The sequence below is a fragment of the Solanum tuberosum genome, unplaced genomic scaffold, assembly GCF_000226075.1.
Source record: "Solanum tuberosum cultivar DM 1-3 516 R44 unplaced genomic scaffold, SolTub_3.0 scf00352, whole genome shotgun sequence".
NCBI lineage: Eukaryota > Viridiplantae > Streptophyta > Magnoliopsida > Solanales > Solanaceae > Solanum > Solanum tuberosum.
Window position 1 is genome coordinate 256,125 of NW_006239287.1, and position 22,740 is coordinate 278,864.

Sequence of the window (22,740 nt, forward strand, 5' to 3'; positions counted from 1 at the left end):
TTTAAATTAAATTTAAACCCACATAAAATCACATATCCCCGCAACCCGCCCCGCCCCACATTAATTTTTTAAAAACCCACTTCAACCACCCCGCATTTGATCCGCCCCACACAACCTTAAACCCGCCCTCCCCCACATAGCCTTAAACCCACCCCGCCCCATTGCCATCCCTACCTGTCAAATTAGTTTTTATTTGCATATTTTGGATTTTCCTTTTGGAGGGGGTTCCCAAGTGTCCTTCCACATGTCCTAGCCCCTCAATCGCAATGACCCGTCTCAAGCCCCCCACCAAAAAATGACCCCGCATTGATCTTCCTTCCCAAATTTACTGATAAGGGTCTGCCTCCATTCACCCTCATGAAATTGATCTTCCTCCACCGCCACACAGTGCCAATCTCCACTTTTATTCAAAGATCTGGCTTAATATTCTGCATTTGATTTCTTCCAGTTTCTGTAACTTCTCTTACCAAAAGTGGAGGACAGAGAAGCTTTTGTAGAATACAAGAGAGCTATGTGGGAAGCTAAGAAGGCTATAGTAAAGTACTCTAAATGGCTTGTATCTAAAGATCGGGACACGAGAAGGAGAGAGAATTGCTTAAACTAGCACGACTAAGAGAGAAGAAGGGCAAGGACTTAAACCCAGGTGAAGTGTATTAAGGACGATTCTCAACAAGTGTTGATGGGAGATAATGAGATGAAGGAGAGATCACTTTGATTAATACTTCAACACGAACCAGGAGAATTTAAGATCTACACACGTTAGTGAAAGATAGAAACTTTAGCTATACTCGAAGAATTAGAACGTCAGAGGTATAGGATGCCAGGAAAAAAGATAGGATTAGAAAAGCTTGTGGCCACGATAGTATCCCTATAGAGGTTTGGAAGCACCTTGGAGATGTAGGAGTGGAATGGCTCACCAAACTATTCAATGATATACTAAGAAGTGGTAGGATGCCCAATGAATGAGGAAGAGTACCCTGGTTCTGATTTATAAGAACAAAGGAGATATTCAAAGTTGTGCAAACTATCGTGCATTAAATTCAAGAGTCATACGATGAATGTCTGGGAAACAGTGATAGAGTGTAGACTTAGAAAGGCAACAAGAGTGAAAGAGAACCAATTTGGATTTAACCTTGGTAGATCTACAATGGAGGTTATATACTAAGAAGATTGATGTTAATCTATCGCGAAAAGAAGAAAGACCTACACATGATGGTTATTAATCTAGAGAAAGAACACAATAGAGGAGTATGCAAGGTCCTTTGGTGGGTGATGCAGAAGAAAGGAATCCATATTTTAAGTATATAAATGACATGTATTAAGGAGCCGTCACTAGCATGAAAACAATGATAGGTGATACAAAGGAGTTTCCCTTAATAGTGAGTTGAGTTTACACCAGGGGATCGGCATTGAGTCACTATTTGTTTACCCCAATATCGGATGAGCTACCAACACAATACAAATGGAGGTCTCATGGTGTATGTTATATGTTATATGTTGATGGTGAAACTCGCGAGGGTCTCAACCAAAAGCTTGAACTATAGAGAAGCATGTTAGAGAGTAAGGGTTTTCAAATAAGTAGAAGTAAGACTAAATACATGCATTGCAGGTTTAGATCGCATGATTGGAGAGAAATTGAGGTGAGACTAGATGGGATTACAGTGGCAAAATGCAAAAAAATTGTAGCCGTACTTCTGTAGCTCTTTCTTTTTCATTGGATGCACTTCGCTGTATTTACACCATTTTTACTAAAATCTATTTCTGCAAATTGTTCATTTTCTACATGTTGTCCTTCATTTATTAGAATTATTATACCAATGCTGTTGCCATAATTTCTTCTTCGCCAATACTTGCTTTCTTGCAAGTCTTTTTTGTTGGATGATGGAATTGTTAGTGTTTAGGTTTGTGAAGATCAAGTTAAGATGCCCATGGAATTATTAGAAGAAACAGGTGCAGCACTTATGCAATCAAAATATCAACTTGTTGAACAGGGTGTTCACAGAAATAAATCTGATCCGCGTGTCAAGAAGATGTTACTGCACAACTCCAGAAGCAATCTGGTCATTAGCTGGTATACAAAAATCAGATAGTAGTCCGGTCAATAATCCTGTCACAAATTATGGTTTCTAAGTCCTGTTTGGTGTACCAAAAGACCCTTTACAGATGCCCACTACTCTCAAGTCTAATTGTGCATGACCCAATTAAACAAAATTTGAAAACGAAGAGAACAATTTTGAATGGCATAATAAAGTAATTTAATACAATATTCTTAAAATAGATGTTATCATGGATGAAAGTGGGCAAGTTCAATAAGATATAACACTAAGGCGAATATATGGTTACTTCAAATATGTTAAAAGAACAAGTTTTTGACATTTATTTCAAGGGTCAAGACAATCAGGACAAACTAACCCAAAAGGTCAGCCAATTAATTTGAACACAGAGTACAATAAAGACCAATTTATACAATTATGCTACATACCCTTCGATCTTCAAGATCTGCAACATCATCATCAACTTCATCCTCACTGTCTCGGTCTGATAAAACTTGCTCCAGTGCCATGGGCTTCACCCAAATAAAAAAATTCATTAGAAACATAAGTTAAAAGGACTCTGCATCGCTTCAAGGGTTTCTAACGCCATATATTGGCTACCTCAGCTCTTCCAAAGACTATAAGATTCATACAAGTAGACAAACATTTCAAAATCTATTTAACTCTGTCACAATCAGCAAGATAATTCACCTCTAGACCCCAAATCCTGGGGCTATTTCAAATGGAAATCACCACACACACTCTACAATGGAAACCAATATTGAACTGTCATTACAATAGATCTTTGATTAGTTCAAGTAACATCATAGATTATACACATCCCATTAATGATACCCAAAGCAAGTGAAGAAATCTTATCACATCACTGATTAAACAGTTCAGTTACCTTTCTCAAAATTAAATTTTCTGATTAAACAGAAACCATGAAAACTGAACAGGGAAAGAATTTTATAAACTTAACATTGCAGGAAACTCCAAGCAATGAACCCTATGTGCCAGTGTAAGACTATAAATATCAGCAGTACTTTGCAATGGCAAAGCCTTCAATAGTAGGGCTTTTGATAAAATCGAAACTTAGAGACTGAAGACCTGTTCATTGAATAATTTAAGTTGCTGAATTATAACACTCCTTTGGTAGATATGCAAGCAATCTAAAAGGTTAACGACTACCACCATAGAGTGGGACGGATTGACATCACTCCACCCTTAATTAGAGGTCTCAGATTAGAGCCCTGGGAATGGATAAGCTCCTGGCAGGGAGCACTTGCCACAAATCTGGATTAGTAACGCCAATGGATTCCAGATATGAGGGTTATAACTTATTCTTATACCAACAGAAGTACATAAACAAAAAGTTAACAGCTTGTTAATGTCTAAGATGCTTCTAATTATCAATTTTAATTATTTTTTATAAATTTTAAATTACTTTATCTATTTATAATAGGTTTGATTTTTGAAAATTCTAAGAATCTGTGACATAATTGTCAAGAAATTACTATGAATTAAATATGTGTTAGTTCTAAACTTAAACTTGATTTGAGGCATGTTAAGCGGCATCTAACGAGTTGCTGTACTTAAAATATAGTGGCAAGTACAGTTGCTTTCAACTACATTCAGTAAAGTATTTACATTGGTACCATAAAGCCATTGCTGATTCGATAATAAGAAATTTGAAGTATTACATTACTTAAGACACTGAATTCTATGTGCTGAACTAATATTTCATGAGAGCCCATGAAACACCCCGCAAATTCTAAGCTAAGATATGAACCATTTTCTTATGCATATAGACCCAAACCCCTAGGATTTCTAATTTTACATAGGTGTTAAGGTCAATTCTTTATGGTGGGAAGTGATTTGAAGAAGAATTAAGGTCAGACGAATCCTCTAGCACAAAGGTGAGTTGAAAGCTTATTTACTGATCGAGTTTTGGTATAAATTCTTACTTGGGTCACTTCAAACAATCGTATCTCCTAGAATATGAGGAGTTACGTGGACCATAACCTATCAAATTAAAGGTGCTCGAGTCTTCTTTCCAACACCATTGACCGCTCGTTAATCCGATTTCAGAGTAGAAAGTTATGATGATTTTACCAAAAATCTAGCAATCTGACCGACTCACTGGAAGTAGGTGCGGCTCACACTTCGTATTGTGCATTTCACACAATGCCATGTGCGAAGGCACATGGATCCGCACAATGCCAGACGCTCAGTGGAAGCATGTGCGATTCACACTTGGTATTGTGCATTTCGCACAATGTCAAGTGCGAAGGTCACTTTGTTCCACACAAGGTATCGACGGGAACCCTTTTTAAGCCAGTTTTACCCCTTATTTTCTTTCTTTGGCCATTCTTTCAAGACCTGGAATTGGTTTTCTCTCCTCCTTCATCAAGGTAAGTCTTTCTCTAAGAATTTCAAGCTTTCCAATCAAATTTCATCATCTAATCATTAATTGTTAACAGAAATCTTAACCCTTGGTCATGGGGTTTTCAAGAAGAGACCAAGAATCTCAAGAAAAGGTTAATTGGTCATTCTTTATCAAGTTAGGGTTCTTCATTAAGATTTGTGGAGCGTTTAAGGTATGTAAGGCTATCATAGTGAGGAACTTAGTTCTTTCTCACGCGCTACATCTACAATTTCAATTAGTAAGATCAAAGTTAGGATTTTTACCCAAAGTCCATGAATTCAAGTTCTTTCTAATTCAAAAATCTTATTGTTGAATTTTACTATTGAAACTGTTTTTTTTTTTTTAAACTGATGTATCTCATGTTCATTGATGATTCTTGATTGATGGTTCATGTTATTCTACAACCTGGACCACTTTTAGCTAAAGTTATCTAAAAACCTTGTTATAATATTAACATGCATTGTTTTCAAGATTAAAGCAAGTTTCAAGATTTTTAAGAAGTATTTCATCAAAGTATTTTTTTCACTCAAGAAAGAGTTTAAGCTATAAGGGTTTGGCCATAGATTTCCAAATATATTTGGCAAATGTTATCTGGGTGAAAATTTGGGTGAAATTTCACTGTGTTTGGCCATAGTACTTCGGTAACATATTTCACTTTTTTTAAGAAATATGATTTTTTGGCCAAGTATTTGGGTAACATATTTCACATTTTTTAAGAAATATGATTTATACCCATAAGTTTTAAAAACTATCAAAACTGACCATAGGTTTGTATAACATAGCAAGATAGAAATGTCGACGTAACAAGATTCATGACTTCCGCAACAAGTCAATTGGATCTTCGTTGCAATATATAACAAGTAGTGTCCATGACACTGGAGCAATGTGGCATCCCATGTTTTTTCTGGATAAATGAACATCATCCTACGTTGTCATATCCAGCACACACCTTGTTGGATGATGACTTTGAGATGCCAATTGATCCTTTCTTATACCAAGTATATATTGTCCATCATATTTATTATGTTAAAAAGGCCCTTATATATAGTTGCAAGGAGGGTATCCATCATCCCTGATAGGATACTCAGCTTCCGTACAACTATAGAATCTATCAAGCAACTTGACTTGGCCAAGAGCTTCACATTTTGGACCACTTACTGTGATTTTTAAGTGCAACATCCACTCAGTAATATTTTAAGACAGTTGTATACATCGAGTAAATGCAAAATAATTCTGCTTGCCAAATATTTCACATTATATTGGCTTATGAGGAACCAAATGGAAATTCCAAGATACTCGAGCATAACGTAAGAGATTAATTACCTGGGCCCTATGAGAATGAAAGAATTGCCTTTTTTGCAGGAGTGCACGACTGTAAGAGAGAAACAAAATTGTATTAAAAGCCAGACAATCTATCTACGAACTATAAAGGTAAACCATAATACAAAAAAATTGGGTAGTCAATTTCCCCCAATTAGTTTCACATCTAAGACATTATGCAAAACAACAAGACATCGAAAATAGATAATACAGAAATACATCACTGGACAGTTCCAATATACTCAATGTTACCCTACTTAACCTAGATACATGGGACCAATCCTAATTTTGTAGCATATAAGCTCAGATTTATTTTACAACTGTCGGAGAAAGAGAAGGAAACTGTTTGTTGCATCATCAAAAGGGAAGTAAAGCCCAACCAACGAGAAACTCAAAACACAAGTGTACCATCACATTGCAGAAAGGATAGTCAAGATCCACTCCATCTGGCGCATATAGTAAAATGGTCGTCATGGTTGAGGTTTTGACAAAGTTCAGATTAAGGCTATTTAGAAAGCAGAACAGAAAGCCACCATAACCAGGCCTTATTTGGCACTAGATCAATGGCAAAGACCACATTTGAATATGGGGACACTGTTGAATACATTAAAAAACTAGAGGGGTAGTAGATCTTTCAAGGTATTTCCTATAATTCCAAAAGTTACAAAGGCCAAAAAGAAACTTAATAACTGCAGTAGGCACGGATTGGATACAGTGACACTACTGGTCACCAAACTAGATGGCAAGACAAATTTTGAAGGCACCGTTGAATTATTGAGATAAAACTAAAGGAAGAGTAAGTACATCTCCCACAGGTATTTCCTAAAATTCTCAGAACTACAGGCATCAAAACCTCAAATTTACAAAACATGGGAGCAGGTTTACACCCGCCTCCCAAAAACAAACACCATAACTGCAGTAGGCCCAATGAGGTAGTCAACAAAGGGAAATAATAGCTCCAGATTAGACAGCCAATAATCCACAGTGGAGTTCAAGGGCTTAAAGCCTAATGCAGCCAACAAAATTAGATAATTGATGAATTATTGGACACAACTGAAGTCGTCAGCAGTGAAATCATTTTTAAAAAAATTTAAAAGAAAAAAAAGATTTCACTGCTGAAGACTTCAGTATTGTGTCCAAATCTTTTCCACCCAAAATCACTTGGTTAAGTAAAAATGCTACTTGACATTGTGCCAATGAACATACTTTCTGGGATCAGAGCGCTCAACTGATAACTTTCTTGACTTGGCAAACTGAAGCAGTGCTGGGGGTGCAAGAGTGCTTCCTGATGCTGACTGAACAGAATCAGGATCTGTATACAAGTGACCAGATGAGGGAACACTTGCACCATTGGAACTTGATGGATCACACTCTACAGCGTCAGCAACACCTGATAAATGTTTAACAGCAGATAAATCATTATTAGTAACAATGGTGCTTCAATATCGATGCCAACAGACTTGTATGCCAAGGTTTCGGACAAAAAGAAAATAAAATTTTGATCCGCACTCAAAAGGCTAAAACAATAAGAAATGGCAGTCAGACTTGGACATGATCAACTTCCCGCTCACCCAACCCCTAAATCAAAAAGCAGCGCTCTCAAGAAAGCTAAGTCAAGAAACTGATTTCCTATGGTTCTGATTTGGCGGTGGTTTTAATTTTATTCTTTTTTCTGTTATATTCACTGACCCCAACAATTTTCTCTACTATTCACATTTTGGTGGATCTGGCGATTTTCTGATTTTGGTTGGGTGGTGATTTGGTGATGTTTTGAATTTTCAGATTGTGGTTTGGTGGCAATTTTAATTTTCTAATTTTTATCTGGTGGTGATTTCTGAGATGCTGATTCCAATAAATTTTTGAATTTGAAACTAAAAGGGGGGATTGAAGGGAATTTTGTGAAGAGAACATGGATTATGGGAGGCTGTAGTTTGGTGTTGTTTTGATATGAGTTTAGGTGGCTTTCATGATGATTTCAGGTGGATGGCATGGCAAAACGTGATTGGTGTGTGTCATGCACTGGTTTTCTTCAAACCAGTACCAGTCACAAAAGGTGATTTTTCTACCACTTTAAACGACTACAGAGCCATGAGACCCCCCCCCCCCCTCAAAATTTAAGCATCTTTTTGGAATCCAGAGGTAGCTCAGGGGAACCTTTGTGTATATTCCCAACATAATTTTGTATTACACCATCATAAACGAATTTTCCAGTAGGAAGCAAATTCAAAGCACCACCAGTATACCTATATTAAAATAATATACAATTATTATATAAGCAGAATCAATTCCACCAGAAAATAATTAGGCAAATGAATCCCATTATATCATTTTTTTTTTAAAGAATGTTCCATTATATTATATTCTTACACCATCATATAATGACTATCCTAGTAGAAAGATAATTCTTTCTCAAAGCCTCACCAGTATACATATACAAATAAGATATATTTATTGTTATATAAGCAAATCAATTCTACCAGAAAACAATTAAGCAAATAAATTCCACTACACTGTATTCTTACACCATCATAAAATGATATTTCTAGTAGGAAGCTAGTTATCTCTCAAACCCCCACCAGTATACCTATTATCAATGTGATATACTAAGGGTATAAAAGAAAATCATTTCTACCAGAAATCGATTAAGCAAATGAATTCCATCATATTACATTCTATATATACATACTAGATATAAATGCCCGGGCAAGCCCGGGCCCAATATAGTTAATTATTTTTGTGTTATTTTTAACGTACTTTTTTTTTTTTGATTTGCACCGGGTGTCCGAGTCTCTTTGAGCCCCGACTAATCCCGGGGGTGCACAGGCCCTCGGCAAGGAGTTTCCCGCAAGTGCACCACGGTTAATCAGGTTTACCCAGTCCGATGGCCCTCAGAAATTGTTTGCACCCAGTGGGTTTCGAACTTGAGACCTTGAAAGGGAGCAAACCCCAAGGCTCAAGTCAATTGCCAGCAGGCCAACCCCTGAGGGTTAGCAGGCCAACCCCTGAGGGTTTATTTTTAACGTACTTTTCAAATAATATATGTGGTACATGTGATATTTTGAGAGTTAATCAAATTTTTAATATGTTTTTTAAAATATTTTAAGTTGTTAATTATTGTGATATATAATTTTGAGAGTTAAAAAATATTTTAAAAAATGTTACTCACTCTATCCCAACTTATGTGGCACATGTGAAATTTTGCTCAACAAAATTTTTAGTATGTTTTTAAAAATATTTTTAAATTGTTAATTATTGTGACTTATAGTACTCTTAATTAACGTTATTTTTAAATAATATATGTTATTTCCCCTGTCCCAATTTATGTGGTTGTTAATTATTGTAATATATCTAGCACATGCGAAATTTTGAGAGTTATGAATTTTTTAATATTTTTTTTTAAAAAAAATTAATATATGTTGCTCACTTTGTCCCAACTTATGTGGCACATGTGAAATTTTGAACTCAAACCAAATTTTTAGTATGTTTTTTAAAATATTTTAAATTGTTAATTATTGTGACTTATAGTACTTTTAATTACCGTAATTTTTAAATAATATATGGTATTTCCCTGTCCCAATTTATGTGGGGAGTTGATCAAAATTTTAATATGTTTTTAAATACTCCAAGTTGTGATTTATAGTATTCTTAGCGTAATTTTCAAATAATATATGTTACTCCCTTTGTCCAAATTTATGTGGCACATGTGAAATTTCGGAAGTTAATCACATCTTAATATGTTTTTCAAATATTTTAAGTTATTAATTATTGTAATTTATAGCAGTGTTATCAAAGGCGCGCTTTAAGCGCGCTTAAGCCCTGAAGCAAGGCTCAAAACGTGTTGAGCGCTTCGCCTCGCTTTATGTGCGCTTCAGTGTCGTCATCAAGGTTCTAAGACAAACTTTTCCTTGCCAATGAGCCTCTTATGAAGAATTGACACTAAACAATTTATATTTCACTTTATAATTAAAAAAATTCGATTTCATTGGTCATATATTTGTCATTCATGTTTATAATTATTAGTCTTGGACTAAACTTATATATTTGTATTTTTTTTCTCCCTTTGCGCCTTTTTTCATTAAAGCCCACGCTTTATTTGCGCTTTGCGCTTCAAGCCCCCACGGACCTTAGAGCTTTTTTGCGCTTTTTGCCTTCGATAACACTGATTTATAGTACTTTCAATATAATTTTTAAATAATATATGTTACTCCCTCAGTTCCAATTATGCAGTACGGGTGAAATTTTGAGAGGTAACCAAATTTTTAATATTTTAAGCTGATTTTTCGTACTATTTTTTATAATACATAACATATAAAAAAAAAATAGGACAAATAAATTAAAACAGATAAAATACTAAAGGTACATAGAGGAAGTTGAAGGAGAAGGGTAAACCGGTCAAATGATTGGCTGACCCGAAGCTCCTCAACATTCATTCTTAATATATAGAGTAAAGTAATAATATATAGCCAAATCCCCAGTTCGCCACCTTAAAACCAATACCCAGATTCTGTCTCCCTTGAAGTCTCAAATGACAAAAAAAATGCTGCTTTGTAGAAAAAGCCTATTTTCTCTTCATGATCAGAGGAAGCCAATTCTCCCTCCCTTCCTAAAACAGAAACTCAGTCACTATCCGTGGAGCTATAGGTAAACAGAAGACTATGGCATTCAACAGTTGGGCTAGCAGAACGACACCAGTTTTACAGATTATACCGTTAGATTATGGCACTCAGTAACTTGTTGAGTTTCTCTATTCCATCAAGCAAATTGCTAATTAACTTTGCAAACAAAGAATCTGAGTTAGCAAATTAGTGGGCATTACAACGAAAATTGATTTTGTAGATACTCAAACCTCTTGCATTTTGGATTGTTATTGTGGGTTTGAGTCCAGGATTACTTAGGACTTTGAAGGGTAATTGAACAGAACTCAGGTCATGCATCAAGACATGCCCGAGCAATTGAGCCATGCGTCTCATAATACGCCCCAGCTATGCCTCAAGATGATTTGCATTCACCTTGAACTGTGGCATGCTGCAGTTCTGCTTGTTAAAACACTGGAACAAGCAACTTGCATTTCTTTTCATAAATGAGCGGAAAGTAAAACCCTCTTCTAACTTGAAAGAGCGTCCATAGGTACATAAAAGATCTCAACTCTCCTGGGAAATACTATATGGAGAAGTAGAGTCAGATCTAGGATTTAAAATGTGGGTTCTGCAAAGAAAAAAATCAAGCCCGTTTTAGCTATTGGGTTCTAAATTAATAATATATACACATAAAATCATTATTCTACTAAGATTTTTTTTTGATAACCAAGAACCCCCAAGGGCCAATAGCACACAAATTCCACCATTATAATTTGCCAAGTCTTCATCGGGTGAGGGGTGTTGTCAAGGAACATCTGCTACCATTTGCCATAGGCAAGAATTATAATTTTATTACACGGTGTGCAAGGAAAAGATCACCTAGATAGTTCCTTATCTACAACAATCAAACATTGCTGCACTTTCAGCAATTGTGTACCTTTCAACTTAAGAAAGGAGGATGTTGATGGAACTCTGACAACAAGTAATATTCACTTATGTGTATCCACTAAGAAACCATGCTCTACCACTCCTACCAAGGAACACATAACAACGTTGAATAAACAGTTCAACCTCTGAAAACTATCAACACATCGAATAATACAAGGAATGCAATGGGAAAAAGAAAGAAAAAGAGTTGTCATTACCATTAATCCTCTCATTGAGATTATTCATTGACGTAGGGAAATCTGAATCTAAAACAAGTGGGTGCACATGCTTTGAATTTTGAACTAAATCTGGCTGTTTCCTCCGTCTTAGTGGCTTTGAACTGAGCATAAATTACAAATAAAGCAGTGGAATATCACAACACACTTCTGAAGTAGCATCAAATAGCTAGAATACAAATTGGAGGAGCATGATAGTTACATACCAAAAGAAGAATGTTTGTTGCTTAGGATCCACGCCATCAGCAACAATCTGAAGATCACTCCAGAGAGCAAGTTAATTTGCACAGAAGAAAAGGCATGACTAGTAAGAGTAGTCAAGCATTTCAAGTTAAAAATACAGAACTGACTTTTCAAACCAATAATCAATTAAAAAAAAAAAAAATCAAACCTTTGCCTAATCAAAATTAAAGAGGACGTTAGAATTTAACCAAGTATCATGCAAATAAAATACATGACCTTATTAAAGATATTCACCATTAAACTACATATTTTGTCTTTCATCAAGAACCCAGTAAAGCTTTAGAAGGCCAACTGCAGACATGATTACAGAAATCAAAATACCTAAAAGAAGAGTTATGCATCTATCCATCTCCTACAGGAATATAGAGATAACCACTATGTATTGCAGCAGATTTGTGCTAGGAGCAGATACTACAGACCATATATGATTCACCCCTGAGTTAAAAGAAAATGTGCTGACCTCAGATCTCCACATCTCACTTCTCACAGATACATTTACAGCTTGATATTCTTCGTTTACCTAAAAATGATACAAGGTTAATTTGACAGCTTAGAGAAATACACAGTTAAAATTTTATTTGAAGCGTGCTGAAGTTTACCAACCCAAAATTCAAAGTTGAACAGATCATGGGATGAGCATAAGTGATATCTCAAACCCTAAAAGCAAAAAAGCAAAGATACAAAATTATTAAACTAATTTCTCACCAAAACCATTTCAAACTGGATCCATATAGCTCAGTTTTATTAAAGAAACAAACTAAGATTATCCCAGTCTTTACCTTAAAACTCACACATTTTACCAAGCAGAAAGGACAGGTGAAGTCCTCTGTCACTGCAAGTTCAGAAAGGGAAAAAAAAACTAAGTAGCTTGAACTGCACAAGCAATATTTACATGGAAGGAATTTGATCAAAGAAAAGAATACCGCATATATGGAAATGTCATCAATTTCACCATTATTTAAGTTATTAACTGCTCCAACACCAAGAGCAAAATACACCTTGATATATGTAGGATGGTGGCAATTCAAACAGATTGGCTGACATATGAAAGACAGACTAAAGTCCAAGTAGCAAGTTGGAGGCCTTTAGTTGATTGCTCTTACAATTTATTTCAAATGGATATACAGTGCACTATTTTGCTATATGCCCAGAATCTAAAGCTGCGCCTAAGAGATAGTACTCAAAATTTCAAGTTAGCCGCATCTTACATGACCCAACGACATGAAGCATCCATGTACAACAAAGGGAGGGTTCACCAAAGTAAGTGAGGCATCCAAGTAACAAAATACCAGATGAGTTCAGGACATAGTTTAGGAAAGAAGATTTTATTTTCAAGAAAAGAACCAAATGGAGCAGATTCTTTAACTGGAAAAGAACCCTGCTTTAATCATTTTAAATCCATCCAAATAACAGAAAATGCTTTACAAAACAAAACTAGACAACATAGAATCTGACCTGAGTTCAAAAGCACAAGGAACAACCACCCAGAGCAAACACAGATTTTGGTAGCAATATCATAAAATTAAATAAAAGTAGCCAAATATGACGTCAAACAAGCCACAGCTTTACTATAAAAAGAAGAATTAAGTTTACCTTCTGTTCTCTGCAACTTATTGTTATAGTACATATAGTTGAAAACAACATTTCCTGTCCTCAACCTAGAAAGCGCGATAAGCAAAAGTATTAGCTACATATCTACTTTACAATGGACATAAAGAATTTTGAACCTCTTCAATTTCAGTATCAAGCTAAACGCACACTTTCAAACTCAGTTAAAACTAAAGGAATGAAAAGAATAAGGAAATGTTGTTTGCTAAAGGAGAAAATGAAACTTGAAAGGGGACATGCAGCGGAAAAAACATAAATCAGCATATTGACTTATCTTCAAAACCGCAGAGTGCAATAGAGCATTCGATATTTAGCATGTTTATGACTTAGAGTTGCATCACTACATTCACATTGGAAAACGAGATGGACTCAAGGTTGATCAATCGGGTTCAATAGGTTGAATCATTTACAACAAGTGAAGGTAGCAAAGATGGGTAAGAATGACAAGGTCTACCAAACATGCACAAAAACTTGCTGGGAACATAGGAGGAAGCTAATCTAACAAGCTAGATATATAGCAGTATAATTTTAAGGATCAGAGCTCAGCTAAGTATTGATAGAGCAGTATGCCCCTGAATGCTGACCTGAGTTAAAAGGGCAAATCTACCTAGTGGCACAGGCTCAAACGAGTAAAAAATTGAATGCAAGTATGTGCTGGGAAGAAGAATTAACATTTAACACAATGATGGAATAATTGCTGTCAACAATGATAGTACTGATAATTTCTTGTACAGCAAGGAAAGAAGGCATCACACAACGACAAACACAAGAAAGGCAATACACACGACAAAATAGAGAAATATGCAGTGCAGAAAATAGTGCTTCACCGTATTATTCGAGCCAATGAAGTTGTAGGAATGTCATCATAGGAGAATGAATCATATCGTGTTCTTTCTCTTGCAAAAGCTTCTTCTGAAGTAATTTTGACTTGCAGCTGTTGGATTGTCGCCTTTCATAATCCAACCATTACAGCATCCAAGAAATTCAATTATTTTTGAGAAGAAAAAAAATAATTGAATTATATAAGCAAAAAGATTGAAAATCTTTTATTAAAATCCTCAAGGACATAAGCACTGAGTACAAAATGACGTACCAGAGCCACAGAACTGCGGGGATACTGAAAGGAAATGTGTCTGTCTTTGTCCAAAGAGCTTGTCTGCAGATGAAGACACAATAGCAGTCAGAGAAGATGGTTCCTCTTGTTTTTCTTCATTTCTTCCTTTCTTCAACAAGTTAACTATTCACTAATCGTTATGTCTGACCATGATCAACACCAGAACAACATGTGTGAATTAATTAAAAGTACTTCAGCAATGCCCTTCCAGCATCATTTATCCAGAAGAACCAGCCTCAGCAAAAACATCTGGCAATGGCCACTAAAAACAGATTCTACATCATGAAACACTAAATGAAAAGAGTCTATCCAGAAGAATCAGCCTCTACCAAATATGTGAAGGTCCGGCTGCTAGGTTATCAAACCCTTTACTTATGATTAACAAAAGAGAGGACAGAAATTCCATGTTTTCACCTATGGAACTACTAAATATAACATATATGAGCAACATAGGAAAGAGAAGACATATCTGCCTTAATTAACAAAAGACAAATCCAAAATTTAGTAATACTTTGAAGAAGCCATATCGATTCTAGAGTTCCAGACGTAGTCAAGTGAGCAGATGAGATAGATCCTATCCAGTATCAACATTGGCATAGAAGATTAGTCAGATTTTTAAGTAAACCAGAGCTGGTTTTTAAATCCATTTGCTCTGATTTTGGTGAAGAAAAGGGAGGCATAATAACATGACTAAGGGCAGTTGCAACACTCCCACCAGTGGCAAGACTTCAATTTACTGGGCTGCCATTTGTTTCCAGAAAGTGTTGCAAACTTTTTACGGAAAAACTTATTTCAATTTTTTTTCAAGTAATTATTCAACCAAACACCGACACAGAAAAGCTTTTCAGTTTTTGCAAAATCTGAGAAGCACCTCTGGGGTAGTATTCTCATTCTTTTACAGAAACTGCAGAACTTTTTCTATTGGTGTTTGGTTGAAGAAAAGTTCTGAAACCACAAGATCTTTCGTTAAACTAAGGATGTACATTTGAAGCATAACAAAAAGTAGTGATCACTCTTCCAGATTGTCAGTGAGATGTTGGTTCACAAAGCAGTCAACAAAGCAATACATACTACTACTATTTTTTTAGTGGAGAAAGGTAGGGGGTTAGGCCCATTATCCACCGAGTATTGAATCATGCACCACCGGCTATCAGGGTTTCTCGATCATCAAACCAGAACAAACAAACAAACACACACCAAAAAAAAAAAAAACTAACAATATATACTTTTATTCAGCGACTTCAGCTAAGGCGTACCTTCATGAAACAAGGGTTCAAGTCAACAGTTGATAACATCTCAGCTCTCTCCCCTAAACTCAAATTGGGAGACTTGTCCCACAATAAATGAAGTAATTCCATCGGCATTCTGCCCAACAAGCAGTGCCCTTCAAGATTCACTACCACAGTTTCGAAAATAAGATTAGAACAATAAAGATGATGGATCATGAGAAACCTGAAGAAAAGATCAAAAACTTAAATCAACTAAATATGGAAAAAGGAGGTTATCAAACATACTGAAAAATGAAAAGGTACAACGCAAAAGACAATAAGGCATGTAGACAACCTAACACGACGTAATTTGATATAGTAACAACCTCTATGTGGTTTTTCTTTTCATGTGCTAATGAGTGCCTATTCAAACTTCCCAAGCACTGACGAAAGTCTGTGGACTTATTTCAGAACCATTTATTGACAACATTCCAGATATAACATTCAAACTTTGTAATGTACTTCCTTTTCTTTTTTTTAAAAGAACTTTGTAACTTATATTATAAAAACATCAAACCACAAACATGAATTTATAATGATGATTAGAATTATGAATTCAATATCTTTTTCAGCTTGCTGTGAACCCATTAGATTGAGATACACAAAGGATTTAGTGCTGCTGTTAAGTGTTAAGTATAGGACTGGTTTCACACAATCTTTGCTTGTTAGAAGATACTCCCTAACAGCATTAAAATTAAAGATCTTCATATCTTGTCAGGTCCTAGAGATAGACTGAGATGAAAGGAAAAGTAAAGAGACGGTATTCATGGAAGAGGGTGTGAAGGAGAATCACTTTTATAAGGGCATAAAGGGACATGTAGAAGGGAAATTCCGAAATTCTCTTTCCTCAATCAGCTACACATGTCGAACCAGAAGGAAATGCTTTCTAAAACTATGAAAGACAAGAATAGGAAAGAATTACCATGGAGACCTCATGTATTGGTTACCATACTGCAAATACAATGTCATTGCCATTATATTTTTTTCCTTTTACTTCAGGCTTGTGAAATAGGTTACTCACAACAGAAGAAACATGTTTGCAGATGTGGCACATTATAGATGGTTAGACTTTTTTACTTTAATATGTAAACATTTATTATAGATGGTTAGACTTGCAATATTTAAACAATATACATATGCTTAATTTTTTCTAAACCATCAATACAAATAGCAAAAAAGAAAACAAAATGAAGAGGTGCTGAGTTTGAAAAAGCTAGCAATCATAAGTGCCAGATAAAGTGTATTTGACACCTGTAACTGCACAAACTCAGAATCTTTCAAACTTCCCACTACTTACATGGAAATGAAGATATATCCCCACGATCTCTCGCAAGTTCGGCTGCAAAGGCAGAAAACCATATATAGTTGGCCTTCATATCGAACTCAACAAATAAAATTCCAGAAACATATTTTACCTACCAAAGCTGACAAACAGGATGACAAGAGAGCCAGCCCTTATTTCAGCAGAGAGTTTATTCATTTCAGGGAGAATGAATTTTGCTTGAGCACGATTTATCCCATCAACTCCACTGAATGAGGTTGACATGCATGCCCGCTTAAACTGATAGACAGCAGAATGCTGTAACCAAATGGCATTAGCAAGGTACCCAACAGCTTAAAAGATTAAAAGTCACTGGATGAATTTGCACAAGATTAGAACTTACTGCCTCGACAGCTGCAGCACTTGATAGTGGCTTTGCCAAAATTACACCCAAAGGAAATAAATTCTGGACCTGTGATTCATCGTTCACAGTTGCTGGCACAGATATTGCCATTTGAATCCTAAAAAAATAGCCACAGTAATAAATCACCTCCAAAGCAATCTAATTGCAAGTACACATACACTGCAATCACTTTTTGCTTAAAGTGATGAAGCGAGAGATCATTTCTTCAGAGAAGTGTGGGCTTCAAACAAGTACACACAAATTGATCCCGGCAAGAAGTAGAGCCCGTTTGGCTTAACTTTTAAAAAAATAGCATTTTAAAAGTAGTTTTTAAAAAAAAGTCAAACTTTAGTAACTTATAAGTTAAAAAATGAAAAGTAGGGAAGTACCTACTTTTAACTTTTAACTTTTTTTCAAGTCATTTTAACTTATTTTAAGTTATATTTAACTTTGACAAACACTCTCAAAAGCTAAAAATGACTTAAAAGTAGGTCTGACCAACTTTTAAGCCAATCCAAACAGGCTCGTAGTTGATTCTTAAATTTCACCTTTCAGGAGTAGGAATTTTTTGGATAAGGTACTTTATTCAAAAAGATATCTTTCAAACTGAGGAATTCCGAAGGGCTAATGGCACAAGGTTCAAAACTCGATGGATAATGGGTCTAGCCCTCTACCCTTCTCCACTTAAATACCAAGCTTTGCAGCGAGGTAATTGAATATCACATTTGAGGAGCTGAATTTTTCTGTTGAGTAAAGGTATTTTATATTGGATGCTAAAATTAGTTATTTTAATTGAAATTTGCTTATAGTACAAATTTCATATACGTTTTGCTATTTTTATAATAATATGTAAATTGTGCAATTCACTTAAAAAGTTGTGAGCTTCACTTCACTTTTCGCTTCAAACTCGTGCACCTATATGATTTTAACTTTTTTAACATTTGATTAATTATGGGGTGGTATAATGAGTAACACATACGATATTGATCACCATCTACAGGGTGAACCAAATTGTGTTTCATCAGCTATGTCAAACAGTAGTTTGCCTGCAATTTAAGACAAACTTGCCAGCAGTAACTAGATCTGTCTTTTAAGAAGTTACTTTGCAGCCATAAGGTGAAGCCATCATATCAAACAAGCTACTATACAAATCCTAAATGTGTAAGTACTTATCAACAAATTTTATAAGGAAAAATGTTTAGTAGTACTACAAAGTTTAAGCATTGAATCGTACTGTAAAGACATATCTTGTCACTAGGAACTTGTTTGATTTAGATCACTGAATTCTCGGCAATTCATTAAATTTAATACAATAAATATTGACTGAAGAGCCATTGTCAAAAAAAAAAGACTAGATAATTAAGACATATTCAAACATTCCCAATGATATAAAGTAATGAAAGTCGCGTCTCCACATAAATTTAGAGTTCACTCCAAAGCAACACGGACAATATCACATGACAACTAAAAGTACCTCGGAGCATCTAGTATTAGAGTATATGAGACATAACCTTGCATGACAGAAAAATTGGGAGTGAAAGTAATTACAATCAAATATACCTCCTTTTGTGCTTTGCTTGAATTTTGTACTGTAAACATCTTTGAAGGAAGGAAGGCTGCAAGATATTTACACTCATTAGAAACATCTTACACAAAATGCGGATGATGAATGTATAATTAGCATGTAATAAAAGTGATGAGACCAAACACATTAAAACTCATAACAATTGGAAACAAGCAAAAAATCGAAGTCCGGATCTAAAACATCAGTTCAAAAGCATGGCTGAGAGAAAGATAATAATCTTTAGTATACTTTTCTAGAAAACACTTGGAACTGACATAAGATGCATTTATTTAGAATATCATGGCTGAGAAGAATGATAATACTGTTGAGTATTTTACCGCAAAAACTTTTAACTGACATTTAAAATGACTGTTTGATGCAGATAAACAAAACCAATAAAATCAACAATATTTTAAGACCATTAACATCAACTTGAAAATTGTCACCAAAATCATTAGCATTGATGACAAATAGGCAAAAAGCTGCATCCTCATGTAAGTACATTACATTTCTAACAGCACGGCGTTGGAGAATGTTGTAGAGTTCAACAGGTTTGCAATAACTTGAAAGGCTTTCTTCAGCAGCAATCTCCTCCTCTGCAGACAAATGTGTAGCAGAATCTTGCCTGCACATTGAATCCGTAACTGTAGAGTAACTGCAGTAGCAAGTGTAATTCCTGTTCCACAAATTATAATATAACAATCATCATCCATGCTTCTGTAAGTGCATTTGAGTATCTTAAATGTAATTATTGACAAATATAAATATAACACCTCAAATGCAGGGCACAGGAAATATCTTACGTGGTTTCACGAGCCACTAAAGGTATGCCTGGCATCCTTGTCACAAAGTATTCAAATGTATATTCATAGTTCTTTCAACTTCACTAAATTCAGAAATAAAATTGTGTGAGAAAAGAATCATTAAGCACTTGACATAATAGGCAACAAGGGAAAGAAAGATATTGATAAAATCTGATTCAGATTTCTCCTTCAGATAATACATAAGTCTTATTTTCCTTCTTCTCTCTTTTCTTTAGTTGTGGAGGAGGGAGATATTCAGAAAATTCAGTCTCATCTCACTTTGAAAAACATAGCCATGAAGTCTCACTATATCATTGTATGAATGAATATAAATAGCCTTGCTTAAAAATGCAACCAAAACAACCATTTTAAGAAGAAGATATAATAAAAAGAATGAGATTACATGTTACAAACCTTTTTGATAAGCAAAGAACCAATAGAAAGCTACTGGAACTACCAGATGCAAAATGTGAATGGAGCTTAACATGGAAACTCGTGTGCAGCTTCTTCATCAAGCGAAAGGGATACACTTGTGGCTATAGCATGATAAAAACTTTGTTCTTTGATTTTATAAAGGAAGGGGAACCACAGCAATATACTTTAGGAATTCATGTATAAATGGTTTAGGAAAAATACAACAGTCGTTGAAAAGGTAGTGATCAACTGAAGGAAGAATAGGTTGCCCATAATATACATTGAACGGTATTAACTACTCAAAAAGAACAGGAACACTGTCTCCCTAACAATCAAGATTGATTCACAAAAGAGAGAGATCCGCAACATTTTTGTCTCTAGTGTAAAATATGAATAAGTGAGTCTCTCACATAGTGACTTGGCCAAAAAAAAGGTGATTCTCTCATATAGTGATCTGAGAACTACCAGGAAGAGAAGAAAATTATGGAGATCACAAAGATGTTCGCGTGATAGTATATGCTAACCAGTCAAGTTTTCTTAGTTCTTACCTTCCCAATATCAGCATCCCCCGGCACCACTCCAAATCTCCCCAAATATTCTTCCTACACTAATGCAAATATGCGCTTCACCCTATCCCTTGCTTAATCCTCACTAACCCTTCATGAAAGAAGAGTCTGGCAACAACGTGCACCTTCACCTTACCAGACTAGTTTCTCAACAGTGAGCAATTCCATTTCCTTGAAGCTGAGAAAACTATCTCCGCACAAACATAACCCACTGGAATTATTGATCCAGCTAAACTCGATCAATAGCTCATCTACTAATATTCTTTCCAGCACAAATAATTGCTGAATTTGATCTTAAAAACTTTAAACAAATTGAACCACAACTTCCCTTAGTTCAGCCCTCAAAACACGTGTGGAGGCAGACTATTTTGTCCTCTGTAAATCTGATCCTACTAGAGGGCAATCTGGAGTACCTTTGGTAGGTCTGAAAACCCCTCTATATCTAATAGACCCCACTGTTTCTCAATTAGTTCCTAGTTATAAGGAAAAGTTTCTGAATTCAGACAATAAAACTGTAGTTTCCACATCTCACTCAGATGAATGACAGAGAGATACTCTATAGTGCATTATTTATCAATAAAAGACTTTCTTCGAAATTTGCAAAGCAGAAAGTGCTATGCAATCAGAAACCTATAATCAATTTGTAGCCGAAACAGCCAGGGCAGTGTTTGTCAGGTTCGATTAAAAAAACATTAATTATCAAAAAAAATATTGCTTTCTGACATAAAACCTAGCCCTGTCTTTAGTATTTTCTTTGTTATATTTGTGGTTCCTGTACCAGCTTGCACGCACCTTGGGTACATGGTACCTCTTACAAGCACACCTACCCACTAACTCAGCTCACCAAAGCTTAGAAGATGCAAAGAATTCACCTAATGCAGTCTTTGCTTGATTGCAGCTGAACGCTAGGGTCATTCTAGCAGCTCATTTCTTATTGTCTTTCTTTCTTTCCTTTTTTCCATCATGTCATTAGGTAACTCCAAACAACCATTAAAATCCAATACTTCAGACTTCATACGCAAGCTCAAAAAAAAAAAAAAAAAAAAAAAAAAAAATATAACCACTGGAATTCCCAAATCACTGATAATTCACAGGCAAAACATGGATATATGCAAAGTTAAATTGTTGCAATGCTCACAATAATTAGAAAAAAGGATTAGGGATTTTGCCCCACGGGATAGAAAGGAAAGAATGTAACCTACCACTCGATTTTGCCGAAGATGGTGGAGGAAGGTGCTGTCTCTGTCGATTCGCCGGAAGAAGAAGACCGGCGCCGTTTGAAATTGGCGGACCTAAATCAGTCGGATTTTAGGATCCGTTCTTGGTTTCGGTTCGAACTTTGACCGCTCAACCAGAGGCGTTTTGGGGCAGGGTCAAGTTTTAACTGGGAACAGGAACAATCTGAACGGAACACTTTAGGGGTTGTTTGGTGTGAAGACCAAATAGTCTTGGAATTAATTAAAGTGCATTAAGGTCGAGATAATTTATCCCGAATTTAATAATTACTCCCTCTGTCCCTAATTTTTTGTTCATTTTTCAATTGGCACACTTATTAAGAAAACAATGATTAATATAGTGAGTTTACCATTTTACCTCTATTAATTATGAAGTTGATGAATTAAAAATTTAAGATTTTCAAGAAGTTTTACTTTTTCAAAGTAATTAATTGAGGGTATAATAGGTAAAAAAAAATATTTCTTGATTTGTCAAAATCGACAAGAAAATATGAACAGCTAAAAAATGAAAAGTGGACAGGTAATTAGAGATAGAGAAAATAGTATTGAGATAAATTATTTTTCTCTTTGGTGGAATAATAATGCTGAAATAACTATTTTGGTATTTAGGTTTATGTTTAGGTAGTGTGATAGGTTGGGGGAGGTGGGGTGGGGTAGCTAGGTTTTTAGAACTTATTATCATTATATAATAATTGTTTAGATCTTACTTGTTATTTTGATTTTTGAAAAAAAATATTGAA

At 35.3% G+C, this 22,740-nt stretch overlaps 1 protein-coding gene across 5 annotated transcripts in view; it reads right to left on the reverse strand.

The window, feature by feature from the left end:
* The window catches only part of LOC102603577 (polycomb group protein EMBRYONIC FLOWER 2), a 29,297-nt gene extending 7,105 nt beyond the window's left edge, over positions 1-22,192 (reverse strand). For 2 of the 5 annotated variants that reach the window (XM_006361545.2, XM_006361544.2), the window contains exons 1-19: positions 21,968-22,192; positions 19,786-19,868; positions 19,490-19,658; positions 18,979-19,034; positions 17,419-17,536; positions 17,174-17,333; positions 17,052-17,093; positions 15,743-15,882; positions 14,466-14,528; positions 14,200-14,321; positions 13,358-13,422; positions 12,544-12,596; positions 12,368-12,421; positions 12,225-12,284; positions 11,728-11,774; positions 11,504-11,625; positions 6,988-7,171; positions 5,785-5,833; positions 2,483-2,566 (exon numbers count right to left, since the gene is read on the reverse strand). In XM_006361545.2, the coding sequence (XP_006361607.1) occupies positions 2,483-2,566; positions 5,785-5,833; positions 6,988-7,171; positions 11,504-11,625; positions 11,728-11,774; positions 12,225-12,284; positions 12,368-12,421; positions 12,544-12,596; positions 13,358-13,422; positions 14,200-14,321; positions 14,466-14,528; positions 15,743-15,882; positions 17,052-17,093; positions 17,174-17,333; positions 17,419-17,536; positions 18,979-19,034; positions 19,490-19,658; positions 19,786-19,820 (1,623 nt within the window). In that variant the 5' untranslated portion in view covers positions 19,821-19,868; positions 21,968-22,192. Of the gene's footprint in view, positions 1-2,482; positions 2,567-5,784; positions 5,834-6,987; positions 7,172-11,503; positions 11,626-11,727; positions 11,775-12,224; positions 12,285-12,367; positions 12,422-12,543; positions 12,597-13,357; positions 13,423-14,199; positions 14,322-14,465; positions 14,529-15,742; positions 15,883-17,051; positions 17,094-17,173; positions 17,334-17,418; positions 17,537-18,978; positions 19,035-19,489; positions 19,659-19,785; positions 19,869-21,963 lie in introns of all 5 variants that reach the window. The other 3 variants (XM_015315375.1, XM_015315377.1, XM_015315378.1) reach the window with 3 other exon arrangements.
* Positions 22,193-22,740: the final 548 nt, after the last annotated feature.